General features: G+C 36.1%; 2 protein-coding genes and 2 pseudogenes across 2 annotated transcripts; all 4 read left to right on the top strand.

Annotated features, from left to right (window-relative positions):
- The first annotated feature begins 1,775 nt into the window (after positions 1–1,775).
- Positions 1,776–2,048, top strand: LOC114500655 (annotated as a pseudogene).
- Positions 2,049–4,824: 2,776 nt separating this feature from the next.
- On the top strand, positions 4,825–6,235 carry LOC114500754 (olfactory receptor 8H1-like). The gene has a single exon (XM_028517529.2). It carries the CDS (start codon positions 4,825–4,827, stop codon positions 5,770–5,772), a length of 948 nt encoding a protein of 315 aa, XP_028373330.1. The 3' UTR covers positions 5,773–6,235.
- Positions 6,236–9,366: 3,131 nt separating this feature from the next.
- LOC114500646 lies at positions 9,367–9,638 on the top strand (annotated as a pseudogene).
- A 2,755-nt stretch (positions 9,639–12,393) lies between these two features.
- LOC114500736 (olfactory receptor 8H1-like) lies at positions 12,394–13,749 on the top strand. The gene has a single exon (XM_028517505.2). It carries the CDS (start codon positions 12,444–12,446, stop codon positions 13,389–13,391), a length of 948 nt encoding a protein of 315 aa, XP_028373306.1. The 5' UTR covers positions 12,394–12,443; the 3' UTR covers positions 13,392–13,749.
- The last annotated feature ends 1,434 nt before the right edge of the window (positions 13,750–15,183 follow it).

Here is a 15,183-nt window from a genome sequence, read left to right on the forward strand (position 1 = left end):
GCATTTTCTTCAGAAAGAGTGAACAAGAGTTCTCTTTCTTTTACATTGTCACCAACACTTGTTGTTTGTTGATTTATTGATAATGGCTATTCTGATAGGTGTGAGGTGACATCTCATAACTGTGGTTTGAATTGGTATCTCTCTGATGATTACTGACACTGAATATTTCTTCAAATGTCTTTTGGCCATCTGTATGTCCTCCTTTGGAGAAGTGTCTATTCAGGTCTTTTGACTATTTCTTAATTGGGTTCGTTCACTTTCTGGTGTTGAGTTGTGTAAGTTTTCCATACTCCTACAGATTAAACCCCTTGTCATATGTATCATTGGTAAATATGTAATTCCATACAACAGGTACCTTTTTCATTTTGTTGATGGTTTCTTTTGCTGTACAGAAGCAATTATTTAAATAATGTGCATCATTATTTTTAGAACTGAACTTTCATCTTTTTTATTTTACTAATTCAAAAGAGTCAACTAAGTGTCTATCAGTAGATGAATGGATAAAATAACTGGCAATTTACACTATGGAATACTACTTGTTCATAAAAAAAAGAAAATCTTATCTTTGCTACAGCATGGATGGACCTAGAGAGCATTATGCAAAGTGGAAGAAGCCAGTCAGAGAAAGACAAATGCCATATGATTTCACTCAACTGAACTAACAGGCGAAATAGACACAGATTCATAGATAGAGAGGAAGTTGACCACTGTTTTGGATTTGGGGGTTGAAGGCATTGAGCCAAAAACATGGAGGACCCTTGAACAAGAACAACATTGTGGTGACTACCTGGGAGGGGGTGGGTAGAATGGAAGAGAGTATAAGGAGGATAAACAGTAATGGAAAAAATAATAAATAATAACATTTAAAAAGTGGATCTTTATCCACACCTAAAATTATCTTCTGAATGTTGAGAGCATTAACAGACTTCCCTATAAAAGTTCCTTTTAACAGATGTTTTAAGAATCCTCACCAAAGAGTATGTTTATTGGTTTTGGAAAGAAGGAAAGACAGAACAAGAGAGAGAAACATCAATGTGGCAAAGAAACATCAATAAGTTGCCTCTTATATGTGCCCCTACTGGGGATCAAATAAGCAACCAATTTTTCCACCCAGCCAGGGAATTGAACCCAAAACTTTTGTTGTATGGAATGACACTCCAAACAACTGAGAACCCCGCCCCCACCACGGCAGTTAGAGACACTTTCATATCTGCAAGAAGAAGAATTTCATGTGCAGGAAGTGATCCAATATTCACAAGAACATTTTAAACTTATTTTCAGTGTATATCTCTTTATCTATCTCTCTATCCATCTATCTATCTATCTATCTATCCTATTTATAGAGGGAAAGGGAGGGAGAAAGAGAAACAGAGAAACATCAGTCTGTGATGACCTCTTGTACACCCCCACCTGGGAACCTGGCCTGCAACTCATGTGCCCTAAACTGGGAATTGAACCAGCAACTGTTTGGTTCTCAAGCCAGCACTCAATCCCCTGAGCCACACAGCCAGGGCTCAGTCTATATCTTTTCAAATTATTCCTTTGTTTCTACATCTTGAAAAAATAATACCCAACATAAAATTATAGCTTTCTTTCCATACTTTTTAAGTCCATATACAAGAAAACATTTGACTATATATAAAAACTTTATAACCCACCCCCCTCTGCAGCCCTAGTAGTGTCAACGGGAGGCAAGAATGACCGCTGGGTCCACCAAAGCCTACCCACTGCTGCATTCCCACCTCCAGCCTGAATATCCCACTACCATTGCCATTATGCCCAAGAGAAAGGTTGAGGGGCATTTTCAAGGACATAAAGCCAAGATGAGGGATGAACCACAGAGAAGATCCACCAGGTCATTGGCCAAACCTACTCCTCCAAAGCCAGAGCCCAAGCCTAAAAAGGCCCCTGCCAAGAAGGGATAGAAGGTACTCACAGAGGAAAAGGGAAAAACTGACGCTGGCAAGGATTGGAATTACCCTGCAGAGAATGGAGATGGCAAAACAGACCAGGCACAGAAAGCTGAAGGTGGTGGAGAGGCCAAGTGAAGTGTATTTCTGGTGACTGTACAGTTTGAAATACTATTTTTATCAAGTTTTATAAAAATGCAGGATTTTGTCTTACCTTTTTTCAAGCTATATTGTTAGCACCCAGAACACTTCATTATTGTTTCTGAAAGAAGGACATGTAATATTATCAATAGAAAGTCTGCAAAACTGGACTAACATAGGGAAAAAACGCCATTCCCTTCTAGTTTTGACAGACTTCCTCTTGGTTCCTGGGAGGAGGGACTCCTTGATGTTGACACACATTAGCCATCTTGGTACAGACACCTTGCGGTGTGGGAAAACTAAAATTAATTTTTATGTCCTTTTCTCCTTCTCAACTTTAAGCATAGACTTGACTCCCTAAAGCCCAGAGACCTCTTGAGACCTGAACTGCCAAAACTTGGTTACCAGTATGTTGGGCAATCTGGACTTTACAGTGTCACCATGGAGATGGCATCCCTCAAAAGAGCAGCAGTTCTCTTTCTACCTTGTGCACCTACAGACTGACAATTCTGCCATTTTCATTGCATTTCCTGAAAGTCAGAATCAGTAGGTGAAAAGCTGTTATACAACATACTAATGTGAAATGTCAACCCCCACTCTAAACTCTCCCCATTCAGAGCAGCAGATGAAGACCCCATTGGGTTTTGTAGTGGCTTTCTGATTTCAGCAGTCCACTGAAGAAGGGAGTTTGAAAGTTGTTGTACACTGTTAACAATTGTCTGCCTATGTCCTGCCTGAAATACCATGAGTGTTTATGAAAAGTATCTTTAATAAAGCTGGATACAGTTGGAAAAAAAAGAGAACACTTGATTGTATACAAAGGACAACAAAATAGTTAAACAAATTGTAAAAGTACTGCTATGTAGAAGAGTGGGGTGATTGCCAAACCAAAATGAGGAGCCAACACCATATTTTCCTTGTGATGCTTTAAAACACTTGTCAACTGATGACCCATTAGAGAGAAGCTGGTGATGGGGCACAAGTCCATGCACAAGACGAGACATTGTGGGTTTATCAAAGGCTGATGTAACATTGGTCATAATGTGTCATGGAATCTTGGTCACAAAATAGGTGCTGGAGGCTAAACATACAGTGTAGTAGTAATTATGTAAAACTGTAGATTCATACATATGCATTAATAAAGGAAAAAATAACTGTGGGGAATTGCTCAAAATGTTATAACATTTCACACCTGTTCTCATTTTGTTCTTTGAATTTTGTTGCATTCTAATTATTTTCTAATGAACAGTGATAGTGTGATAGTATCACACAGGTGAACATAAAAATATTTCATTGTGAAAAATGAATTAATCCATCCTTGATGGTTTCAGTGACAGAGCGATTGCAGATGTCTCTACAATGGCTTCTCCACCAATCCAGTTAAAAACTTCAAGGATCACAAAAAAGGATGAAACCAGGCTCTTCATTGTGTGCCATCTAAGGAAAAAGGCAACTATTTCCTCAAACATGAGATAGTGGAATTTAGTTCCTGAGCTTTTGTCCTTGGAAACATGCCAGAAAAGATTCCTTGGAGACTGGTCCCCAGGGAAGAGCAATGTTGTGTTTTCCTGAATCCTCAGTTATTATGAGGTGCCCTGGAAGACAGATGAGAAATACTCTGCTCCACTTGTGTTCACAACAGCTGCCTGAATTCCCTTTCAGACACAACTTCCTGCAGATTTTCTGCGTGACCAGTGCTTTCACAAAATTCTAAGTTCAGATTTTCTTTTTTTAAACTCAAAATAAAGCAAGATGAGTGGTCAAAAATTTATAAATAATTTAAATCAGAGGAAAGAATGCATTGCAGAAATTTTTGACCCAAATAGTTTTCACATTTTATTTGTGAGAAAAAGCTGAGGTTGACAAGGTTCTTGCCTGATAATATTGGAAGAATGTTTGTTTTTCTGGAACCATCTTTGGCTTTTGGTAAGTATTACTTTCTAAATTTAAGAGTTTTATTTAGGATCAGATAAAAGAGGGTATTACCAGAAAAGTATACATACACATATCACTTAAACCTTACCCCAAATAATGCCAGATTCTGTGAGACCAGAAGTATAGCATTGATGAAATTATGTTCTACAAGTAAGATAAATGTTTTAAAAATATATTCTTTGGAGAAATTAGATTTTGAATATTATACCTCAGAAACATATCTTCTGGAAATGAATACTGATATGTGCTTTGTAATTTTGATCTACTACATTTGAAATTTGTTTATGATTACAATTAAATAATTTTCTAAACAAAAGAACAGTAAATGATGCGCGAAAATTCTTTTTCTATTATTATTATACATCAACCATTTTCTTACATTTTCTGAAATTATAAACAGAAACACAGAAAATGAGGCTATTCTCTGAAGTCTCTCTATCTTGGTAGAATGAGAGAGTCAATATTTAATAGCTGTGACTCTCAATAAGTTATGCAAACTGTCTGGTTTCTTAATCTCATTTAAAAAATGTGGATAATAGTAGCACTCCTCACATAATATTCTCATGTGAAGTAAATATATTAATAAGAAAAAGCCTTTGGAAGAATGTCAGGCTTACTCTAATTACACAAAATGATAGTTTTCATTATATCATGCCCAAGGGTCAATGTATGTCCATTTCTGTATTTTGTGATCAAATTTATATTCCTCATTACATTCTGTAAACCACTTGTTACTATAAATGTTTTATATACTAATCTAATATATAAGTCGACATTTATGAACTCATTCCAGCCAGGTATCACCTTTCCTTCTCCACAGTTTGAAGCAGTGGACAGAATGGACAGAAGGAATAACACACATGTGTCTGACTTCATCCTTATGGGGCTGACAGAATCTGAAGAGATCCAGCTTGTCCTCTTTATCATATTTCTCATCATATACCTGGTCAGTGTCCAGGGAAACACAGGGATGATACTGATCATCCACCTGGATCTCCAGCTTCACACCCCCATGTATTTTTTTCTCAGTCACCTGTCATTTCTTGACCTTACTTACTCAACAGCCATCACACCTAAAACCTTACAGAACTTACTGACCTCCACAAAGCACATTTCATACATAAGCTGCTTCACCCAAATGTACTTTTTAATCTTCTTGGGTACTGTTGAATGTTTTCTTCTCTCCTTGATGGCATATGATCGCTATGTAGCTATCTGCAATCCTCTGCACTACTCTGTTGTTATGTCCAAAAGACTCTGCTACTCCCTCATCTTTGGGTCCTATTTCATTGGCTTTACAAACTCTATGATCAATGTGCTTTTCATGAGCAGACTGGATTTCTGTGACTCCAATGTAATCCATCACTTTCTCTGTGACACTTCCCCAATCCTAGACCTGTCCTGCACTGACACACGTGGTGTGGAAATCACGATATTCATTTTTGCTGGCTCTACTCTAATGGTTTCTCTTATCACAATATCTGTGTCTTACCTGTCCATTCTGACTACTGTACTGAAAATTACTTCCACTTCAGGAAAGCGAAAAGCCTTCTCTACATGTGCCTCCCATCTCCTGGGAGTCACTATCTTTTATGGCACTACCATTTTTACATATTTAAAACCACGCAAGTCCTATACCTTGGGCAAAGATCAAGTGGCTTCTGTGTTTTATACTATTGTGATTCCCATGCTGAATCCACTCATTTACAGCCTTAGGAATAAAGAAGTGAAAAATGCTCTCAAAAGACTCATGCAGAAGAGACTGGACTTCAGGCAATTAAAGTAACATCATTTCTAAACAGTTAAGTTTTCTCTCCTTTCCTGTGGAGTATGTTCTTGTTCTCTCCAAAAAGCAATGAAGTCCTTTCATTTGTTTGTATTTCTGTTGAACCATTCTTTACTTAATCAAATATAATATTGGCCATCTCCAAAAGCATGTCCATTGAAATTCATATTATAATTACAAGCCATAAAATATGTGTTAAAAACATGGCCCATTGTTTTTAAGGGCAACTTATCCTCAAAATGAGAAAATATTAATGTCCTATTTTAAAATACAGCACAGATATTACCATGCATTCTCCAATGACAGAGAACTTTATTATGAAACAGAGCTCAGTTTTGGCACACTGGTAATAGTTTCAGGAACCATGTCATGTATTATATAGAGAAGAAATGTAGCAGAGTAATTAGGAGCACTGCCTTTGAAGCCAAACATTTGAAGATTTGTAGTCCATATCTACTCCTCTTTTAGCTGTGTAAGCGTTAATAAATGACTGACTTCAATGTTTCCATTTCCACAACTCCACAAGATAATTAATATATCCAGGTCCATACAGTTTTAATAAATATTGAATCATTTAAGGCAATACTAATAAATGGTGGCCATTATCATTAGAATATTTCTAATCCTGCAATATTTTTAATACACAATGGCTTTCTCTTAAAGATTATTCACTTGTTCTTTGTAAATTACTTTTGGTTAATTTAATTGATGAACACACAAACAATTAAGGGGAAACTCAGAACTACAAGGACACATGGACCAAACCAAGTGGATCTGGGGAGGGGAGTGGGTATGGATGGGCTGGGGGATGTAGTCGGGGGAAAATGGAGACAATTGTACTTGAGCAACAATAAAAAAAGCATTTTGCAATTTTCGAAACACATCAGTATATGTTAACATTGAAGAAGATTTGGATACCTTGGAAAAATTAAGGAAATGGAAATACCTTAGCAATTGTTAACAGTTTGGAATGTGTTCTTCTACACCACTGGTTATGAAAGTAGGTATGTACATCTATTACATATATAAGCAAGATTTCTGTCCTTTTTATTTACCTTTTGCAGTTTTCTGTACATGTTTACATGTTTAACATTTGTCATTGAATTCAGAGATGAATGTGTTTGTGGTATATGGTCAAAAAATCAAGACTTTTATGACAGAATGCTTTGGACCTGAAATTTTGTAAATTCATCGATTTAAAAATCTTTGTGCAGTGATATATCTTTAGTGGCCACTTTCTAAAAATGTAAATCTTTACCTTTTTGTGATGTAGCAATAAATCTCAGTAAACTTTTTTTTGGTATTCTGTGTATGTTAAAATTTATTGCGTTTTTCTCAATATTTACCGGCTTCTTGTGGTCATTAAAAATAAATTCTTAAACTAAATTCTTGACTCATTTGATTTGTATTCTATAAGACATGTTGTAAAGCTAAGAGTTGAAAAATTTTGAGGCAAACTCAATTTAGGCAGAATGCTAAAATTTCTTTATATTCCATTTTTTTTCCTGTAAATAATCTGGAATTTCTTTTATCTTTCTGTTATTTGAGGGTTATTTAAAAACATACTTTTTCATTTTCCACATATTTATTTTTTTTTAAACCACTTTGTTAAGGTATACTTGACATTTAAAATCTGCACAGATTAGATGTGTACAATTTGTGGAATTTTTCCAAAAGTACACACCAATACATACTATATTGTCCATTTTTTACCCAAAAGGTCATAGCATGGTCTTATCAATAGGGCCCTTATCTTTGCATCTTGATGAGCAAAAAGTGGGATCACTGGTCAAAAGAAAATTCCATTTTTAAATTTTGAGTATACTCCATACTGTTTTCCATAGCACTGCATAGTCTGCATTCCATCCAGCATTGCACAAGGGTTCTCCTTCTTTTACATTGTCACCAACACTTCTTGTTTGGTGATTGATGGTGGCCATTCTGACAGGTGAGGTGACATCTCATCATTGTGTTATGAATTTGCATCTCTCTGATGATTACCGACACTGAATATTCCTTCAAATGTCTTTTGGCCATCTGTATGTCCTCCTTTGGAGATGTGTCTATTCAGGTCCTTTGCCTATTTCTTAATTGGGTTGTTTGACTTTCTGGTGTTGAGTTCTGTAAGTTTTCCATATTCCTAGAGATTAAACCCCTTGTCAGATGTATCATCGGTAAATATGTTATTCCAGACAATGGGTACCCTTTTCATTTTGTTGATGGTTTCTTTTGCTGTACAGAAGCAATTATTTAAATAATGTGCATCATTATTTTTAGAACTGAACTTTATTTTTTTTATTTTACTAATTCAAAAGAGTCAACTGTCTATCCGTAGATGGATGGATAAAATAACTATGGCAATTTACACTATGGAATACTACTTGTCCATAAAAAACGAAAATCTTACCTTTGCTACAGCATGGATGGACCTGGAGAACATTATGCTAAGTGAAAGAAGCCAGTCAGAGAAACACAAATGCCATATGATTTCACTCAACTAAACTAACAAGCGAAATAGACACAGATTCATAGACAGAGAAGAAGTTGACCACTCTTTTGGATTTGGGGGTTGAAGGCATTGAGCCAAAAACACAAAAGACCCATGGACAAGAACGACAGTGTGGTGACTACTTTGGAGGGAGTGGGAGAATGGAAGAGGGTATAATGAGGATAAATAGTAATGGAAAAAAAATAAATAACATTTAAAAAGTGGATCTTTATCCACACCAAAAGTTATCTTCTGAATTCCTGGAGTATTAACAGACTTCCTTTAAAAAGTTCCTTTTAATAGATGTTTTAAAAATCCTCACCAAAGTGAATGTTATTTGATTTTAGAGAGTAAAGGAAAGACAGAACACGAGAGAGAAATATCAATGTGATGTAGAAACATCAATTAGTTGCCTCTTATGTGTGCCACTACTGGGGATCAAATATGCAACCAATTTGTGTACCCTCACAAGGGATTGAACCCAAAAGTTCTTGTTGTATGGAATGACACACCAAACACCTGAGACCACCCCCACGTCCAGGGTAGTCAGAGGCACTTTCGTATCTGCAAGAAGAATGATTTCATCTGCATGAAGTGACCCAATAGTCACAAGAATATTTTAAACTTATTTTCAGTGTATATCTCTTTATCTATCTGTCTATATATCTATCTATAGAGTGGAAGGGAGGAAGAAAGAGGAGAGAAACATCAGTGTGTGATGGCCTCTTGTACACGCCCACATGGGAACCTGGCCTACAACTCATGTGCCCTAAACTGGGAATTGAACCAGCAACTGTTCGGTTCTCAGGCCAGCACTCAATCCCCTGAGCCACACCCGCCAGGGCTCAGTGTATATCTTTTCAGACTATTCCTTTGCTTCTACATCTTGGAAAAATAATTCCCAGCATAGAATCATAGCTTTCTTTCCATGTATTGAAAATTCATGTACAAGAAAACACTTGATTATGTATAAAAACTTTATAACCCATCCCCCTCTGCAGCCCTAGTAGTGTGAAGAGGAGGCAAGAATGACCCCTGGGTCCACCAAAGCCTACCCACTGCTGCATTCCCACCTCCAGCCTGAATATCCCACTACCATTGCCATTATGCCCAAGAGAAAAGTGGAGGGACATTTTCAAGGAGATAAAGCCAAGGTGAAGGATGAACCACAGACAAGATCCACCAGGTCATTGGCCAAACCTACTCCTCCAAAGTCAGAGCTCAAGCCTAAAAGGCCCCTGCCAGGGAGAAAGAGAAGATACCCATAGAGAAAAAGGGAAAAACTGATGCTGGCAAGGATGAGAATAACACTGCAGAGAATGGAGATGCCAAAACAGACCAGGCACAGAAAGCTGAAGGTGGTGGAGAGGCCAAGTGAAGTGTGTGCATGTTTGATAACTGTGAATTCTGTGACTGTACAGTTTGAAATACTATTTTTATCAAGTTTTATAAAAACGCAGGAATTTGTCTCACTTTTTTTAAGCTATATTGTTAGCACCCAGAACACTTCATTATTGTTTCTGAAGGAAGGACATGTAATATTAATAGAATGTCTGCAAAGCTGCACTGACAGGGAAAAAAAAAACACTTTTCCCTTCTAGTTTTGAGGGACTTCCTCTTGGTTCCTGGGAGGAGGGATCCCTTGATATTGGCACACATTGATGTTGCCACCTTGGCACAGACACCTTGTTGTGTGGGAAAACTAAAATTAATTTTTATGTCATTTTCTCCCTCTCCACTTTAAGCATAGACTTGACTCCCTAAAGCCCAGAGACCTGTTGAGACCTTAACCCCGAAAGTTTGGTTACCAGTATGTTCAGCAATCTGGACTTTACAGTGTCACCATGGACATGGTGTCCCTCAAAAAAGTGGCAGCTCCCTTTTTACATTGTGCACCTACAGACTGATAATTCTGCCATTTTCATTGCATTTCCTGAAAGTCAGAATCAGCAGGTGAAAAGCTGTTAAACAACATGCTAATGTGAAATGTCCACCCCCACTCTAAACTCTCCCCATTCAGAGCAGCAGATGAAGACCCCATTGGGTTTTGTAGTGGCTTTCTGATTTTGGCAGTCCACTGAAGAAGGGAGTTGGAAAGTTGTTGTACACTGTTAACAATTGTCTGCCTATGTCCTGCCTGAAATACCATGAGTGTTTATGAAAAGCATCTTTATTAAAGCTAAATACAGTTTGAGAAAAACAGAAAAGACTTGATTATATACAGAGGACAACAAAATAGTTAAACAAATTGTAAAGTATTGCTATGTAGAAGAGTGGGGTGATCGCCAAACCAAAATGGGGAGCCGACACCATATTTTCCTTTTGATGCTTTAAAACACTTGTCAGCTGATGACCTGTTAGAGAGAAGCTGGTGATTGGACACAAGTCCATGCATAAGACGAGACATTGTGGGTTTATCAAAGGCTGGTGTAACATTGGTCATAATGTGTTATGGAATCTTGGTCACAAAATGGGTGCTGGAGGCTAAACATACAGTGTAATAGTAATTATCCAAAACTATAGATTTATACATATGCATTAATAAAGGAAAAAAATGATTTTGGGGAATTCACCAAAATGTTCCAACATTTCACACCTATTCTCATTTTGTTGTTTGAATTTTATTGCAATCTAATTATTTCCTAATGAACAGTGATAGTGTGATAGTATCACACAAGTAAACATAAAAATGTTTCATTGTGAAAAATGAATTAATCTATTCCTCATGGTTTCAGTGACACAGTAATTGCTGATGTTTCTATCAGTGGCTTCTCCACCACCCCAGTTAAAAACTTAAAGGATCACAAAAGAGGATGGAACCAGGTTTTTCACCGAGTGCCATCTAAGGAAAAAGGCAAATATTTCCTCAAAACATGACATAGTTGCATTTAGTCCCTGAGCTTTTGTCCTTGGCAACATGCCAGAAAAGCTTCCTTGGAGACTGATCCCCAGGGAAGAGCAATGTTGTGTTATCCTGAATCCTCAGTTATTATGAGGTGCCCTGGAAGACAGACAAGAGAAACTCTTTTCCACTTGTGTTCACAACAGCTGCCTGAATTACCTTTCAGACACAATTTGCTGCAGATTTTCTGTGTGACCAGTGCCTTCACAAAATTCTAAGTGGAGTTTTTCTCTTTTTCAACTCAGAATAAAGAGAGATGAGTGGCCAAAATTTTATAAATAATTTAACTCTAAGGAAAGAATGTATTATAGAAATTTTTGACTCGAATAGTTTTCATGTTTTATTTGTGAGAAAAGGTTGACAAATTTCTTGCCTGATAATACTGGAAGAAGATTTTTTTCTTTCTCCCCTGACTTTGGCTCTTGGTAAGTATTGCTCTGAAAATTTAAGGGGTTTAGTTAGGATGAAATAGAAAGAAGGCATTTTACAAAATATATACATAAACATATTACTCAGACCTTACTCAAAAAAATGCCATGCTTTGTGAAACCAGAACTATGGAGTTGATGGAATTATGGTCTACAAGCAATGTAGATGGTTTGAAACATAATTTTTAGAACAAATCAAATTTCAAATGCTCAGCATAGAAAAACATATCTTCTGGAAATTAATACTAATATGGTGTATAACTTTGGTTCCCTAATGTGAAAATTACTTTCAGTTACTATCTAATATTTTTCAAAACAAAAGATAGTAAAATCATGCATTAAAATTGTTTATATAATTTTTATTATATAACATATCAAGAATTTTTCCTTAGGTTTTTTTCAATTACAACCAGAAATATGGTATAATGAGCCTGTTCTCTGAAGTCACTCTATCTTGGTTGAATGGCAGAGCCACCATTTAATAGCCCTGACTCTGAATAAGTTACTTAAATTGTCTGTGTCCTTGAACTCATTTTTGAAAATGAGCCTATAAGATAGCACCCATGGTATAATGTTCTCATGAGGAAGAAATATGTTAATAAAGAAAAACATTTAGAAAAGTGTCAGGCTTATCATAGTCACACAAAATGATAGTGTTTATTATATCATGCCCAAGGGTCAATGTATGCCCACTTCTACACTATGCAATCAAATGTAATTTCACATCACATTCTGTACTCCATTAATTATTATTAATTTTTAGAAATATTAAAGCAATTTAAATAAACCTTTATGAACTCATTCCTGCCAGGTATCACCTTTCTTTCTCCATAGTCTGAAGCAGTTGGACAGAATGGACAGAAGGAATAACACACATGTGTCTGACTTCATCCTTATGGGTCTGACAGAATCTGAAGAGATCCAGTTGGTCCTCTTTATCATATTTCTCATCATATATCTGATCAGTGTGCTGGGAAACACAGGGATGATACTGATCATCCACCTGGATCTCCAGCTTCACTCCCCCATGTATTTTTTTCTCAGTCACCTTTCGTTTCTTGACATTAGTTACTCAACAGTCATCACACCTAAAACCTTACAGAACTTACTGACCTCCATGAAGCACATTTCATACATAAGCTGCTTCACCCAAATGTACTTTTTTGCCTTCTTGGGTGCTGCTGAATGTTTTCTTCTCTCTTCAATGGCCTATGATCGCTATGTAGCTATCTGCAATCCTCTGCACTACCCTGTTGTTATGTCCAAAAGATTCTGCTGCTCCCTCATCTTTGGGTCCTATTTCATTGGTTTTACAAACTCTATGATCAATGTGCTTTTCATGAGCAGACTGGATTTCTGTGATTCCAATGTAATCCATCACTTTTTCTGTGACACTTCCCCAATCCTAGACCTGTCCTGCACTGACACACATGGTGTGGAAATCATGATATTCATTTTTGCTGGCTCTACTCTAATGGTTTCTCTTATCACAATATCTGTGTCTTACCTGTCCATTCTGACTACTGTATTGAAAATTACTTCCACTTCAGGAAAGCGAAAAGCCTTCTCTACATGTGCCTCCCATCTCTTGGGAGTCACTATCTTTTATGGCACTATGATTTTTACATATTTAAAACCACGCAAATCCTATACCTTGGGCAAAGATCAAGTGGCTTCTGTGTTTTATACTATTGTGATTCCCATGCTGAATCCACTCATTTACAGCCTTAGGAATAAAGAAGTGAAAAGTGCTCTCAAAAGACTCATGCAGAAGAGACAGGACTTCAGGCAATTAAAGTAACATCATTTCTAAACAGTTAAGTTTTCTCTCCTTTCCTGTGGAGTATGTTCTTGTTCTCTCCAAAAAGCAATGAAGTCCTTTCATTTGTTTGTATTTCTGTTGAACCATTCTTTACGTAATCAAATATAATATTGGCCACCTCCAAAAGCATGTCCTTTGAAATTCATATTATAATTACAAGCCATAAAATATGTGTTAAAAACATGGACCATTGTTTTTAAGGGCAACTTATCCTCAAAATGAGAAAATATTAATGTCCTATTTTAAAATACAGCAGAGAAATTACCATGCATTCTCCAATGACAGAGAATTTTGTTATGAAACAGAGCTCAGTTTTGGCACACTGGTAATAGTTTCAGAAATCATGCCATGTGTTCTATAGAGAAGAAATGTAGCAGAGTAATTAGGAGCACTGCCTTTGGAGCCAAACATTTGAAGATTTATATTCTATATCTACTCTCCTTTTAGCTGTGTAAGCGTTAATAAATCACTGACTTCAGTGTTTCCATTTCCACAACTACACAAGATAATTAATATATCCAGGTCCATACAGTTATAATAAATATTGAATCATTTAAGGCAATACTAATAAATGCTGGCCATTATCATTAGAATATTTCTATTCCTGCAATATTTTTAATACACAATGGCTTTCTCTGAAAGATTATTCACTTGTGTTTTACAAATTACTTTTGGTTAATTTAATTGATGAACACACAAACAATTAAGGGAAAACTCAGAACTACAAGGACACATGGACCAAACCAAGTGGATCTGGGGAGGGGAGTGGGTATGGATGGGCTGGGGGATGTAGTCGGGGGAAAATGGAGACAATTGTACTTGAACAACAATAAAAAAAAGCATTTTGCAATTTTCGAAACACATCTGTATATGTTAACATTGAAGAAGATTTGGATACCTTGGAAAAATTAAGGAAATGGAAATACCTTAGCAATTGTTAACAGTTTGGAATGTGTTCTTCTACACCACTGGTTATGAAAGTAGGTATGTACATCTATTACATATATAAGCAAGATTTCTGTCCTTTTTATTTACCTTTTGCAGTTTTCTGTACATATTTACATGTTTAACATTTGTCATTGAATTCAGAGATGAATGTGTTTGTGGTATATGGTCAAAAAATCAAGACTTTTATGACAGAATGCTTTGGACCTGAAATTTTGTAAATTCATCGATTTAAAAATCTTTGTGCAGTGATATATCTTTAGTGGCCACTTTCTAAAAATGTAAATCTTTACCTTTTTGTGATGTAGCAATAAATCTCAGTAAACTTCCTTTTGATATTCTGTGTATGTTTAAATTTATTGTCTATTTCTCAATATTTATAGGCTTCTTGTATCATTAAAAATAAATTTTTAAACTGAATTCTTGACTCATTTCTTTTGTATTCTACAAGGCATGTTGTAAAGCTAAGGGTTGAAAAATTTTGTGGCAAACTAGAACTTAGGTAGAATGCTAAAATGGTCTTTACATTACATTTTTTCCTGTAGATAATCTGGACTTTCTTTTACCTTTCTGTTATTTCAGAGTTACTTAAAAACATATTTTTTCATTTATCACATATGTGTATTTTTGAAAACCACTTTATTGAAGTAAACTTGACATTTAAAATCTGTACATATTTGATATATGCAATTTGTGGAATATTTCCAAAAGTATACACCAATATATATTAGATTGTCCATTTTTTACCCAAAAGGACATAGCATGATCTTATCAACAGGGCCCTTATCCTTGCATCTTGATGAGCAAAAAGTGGGATCACTGGGAC

The sequence above is a fragment of the Phyllostomus discolor genome, chromosome 6, assembly GCF_004126475.2.
Source record: "Phyllostomus discolor isolate MPI-MPIP mPhyDis1 chromosome 6, mPhyDis1.pri.v3, whole genome shotgun sequence".
Classification (NCBI taxonomy): Eukaryota; Metazoa; Chordata; class Mammalia; order Chiroptera; family Phyllostomidae; genus Phyllostomus; species Phyllostomus discolor.

Excerpts from the sequence above, each read along its gene's own strand:
- LOC114500754 (XM_028517529.2), top strand. The coding sequence starts at position 4,825 with ATGGACAGAAGGAATAACACACATGTGTCTGACTTCATCCTTATGGGG.
- LOC114500736 (XM_028517505.2), top strand. The coding sequence starts at position 12,444 with ATGGACAGAAGGAATAACACACATGTGTCTGACTTCATCCTTATGGGT.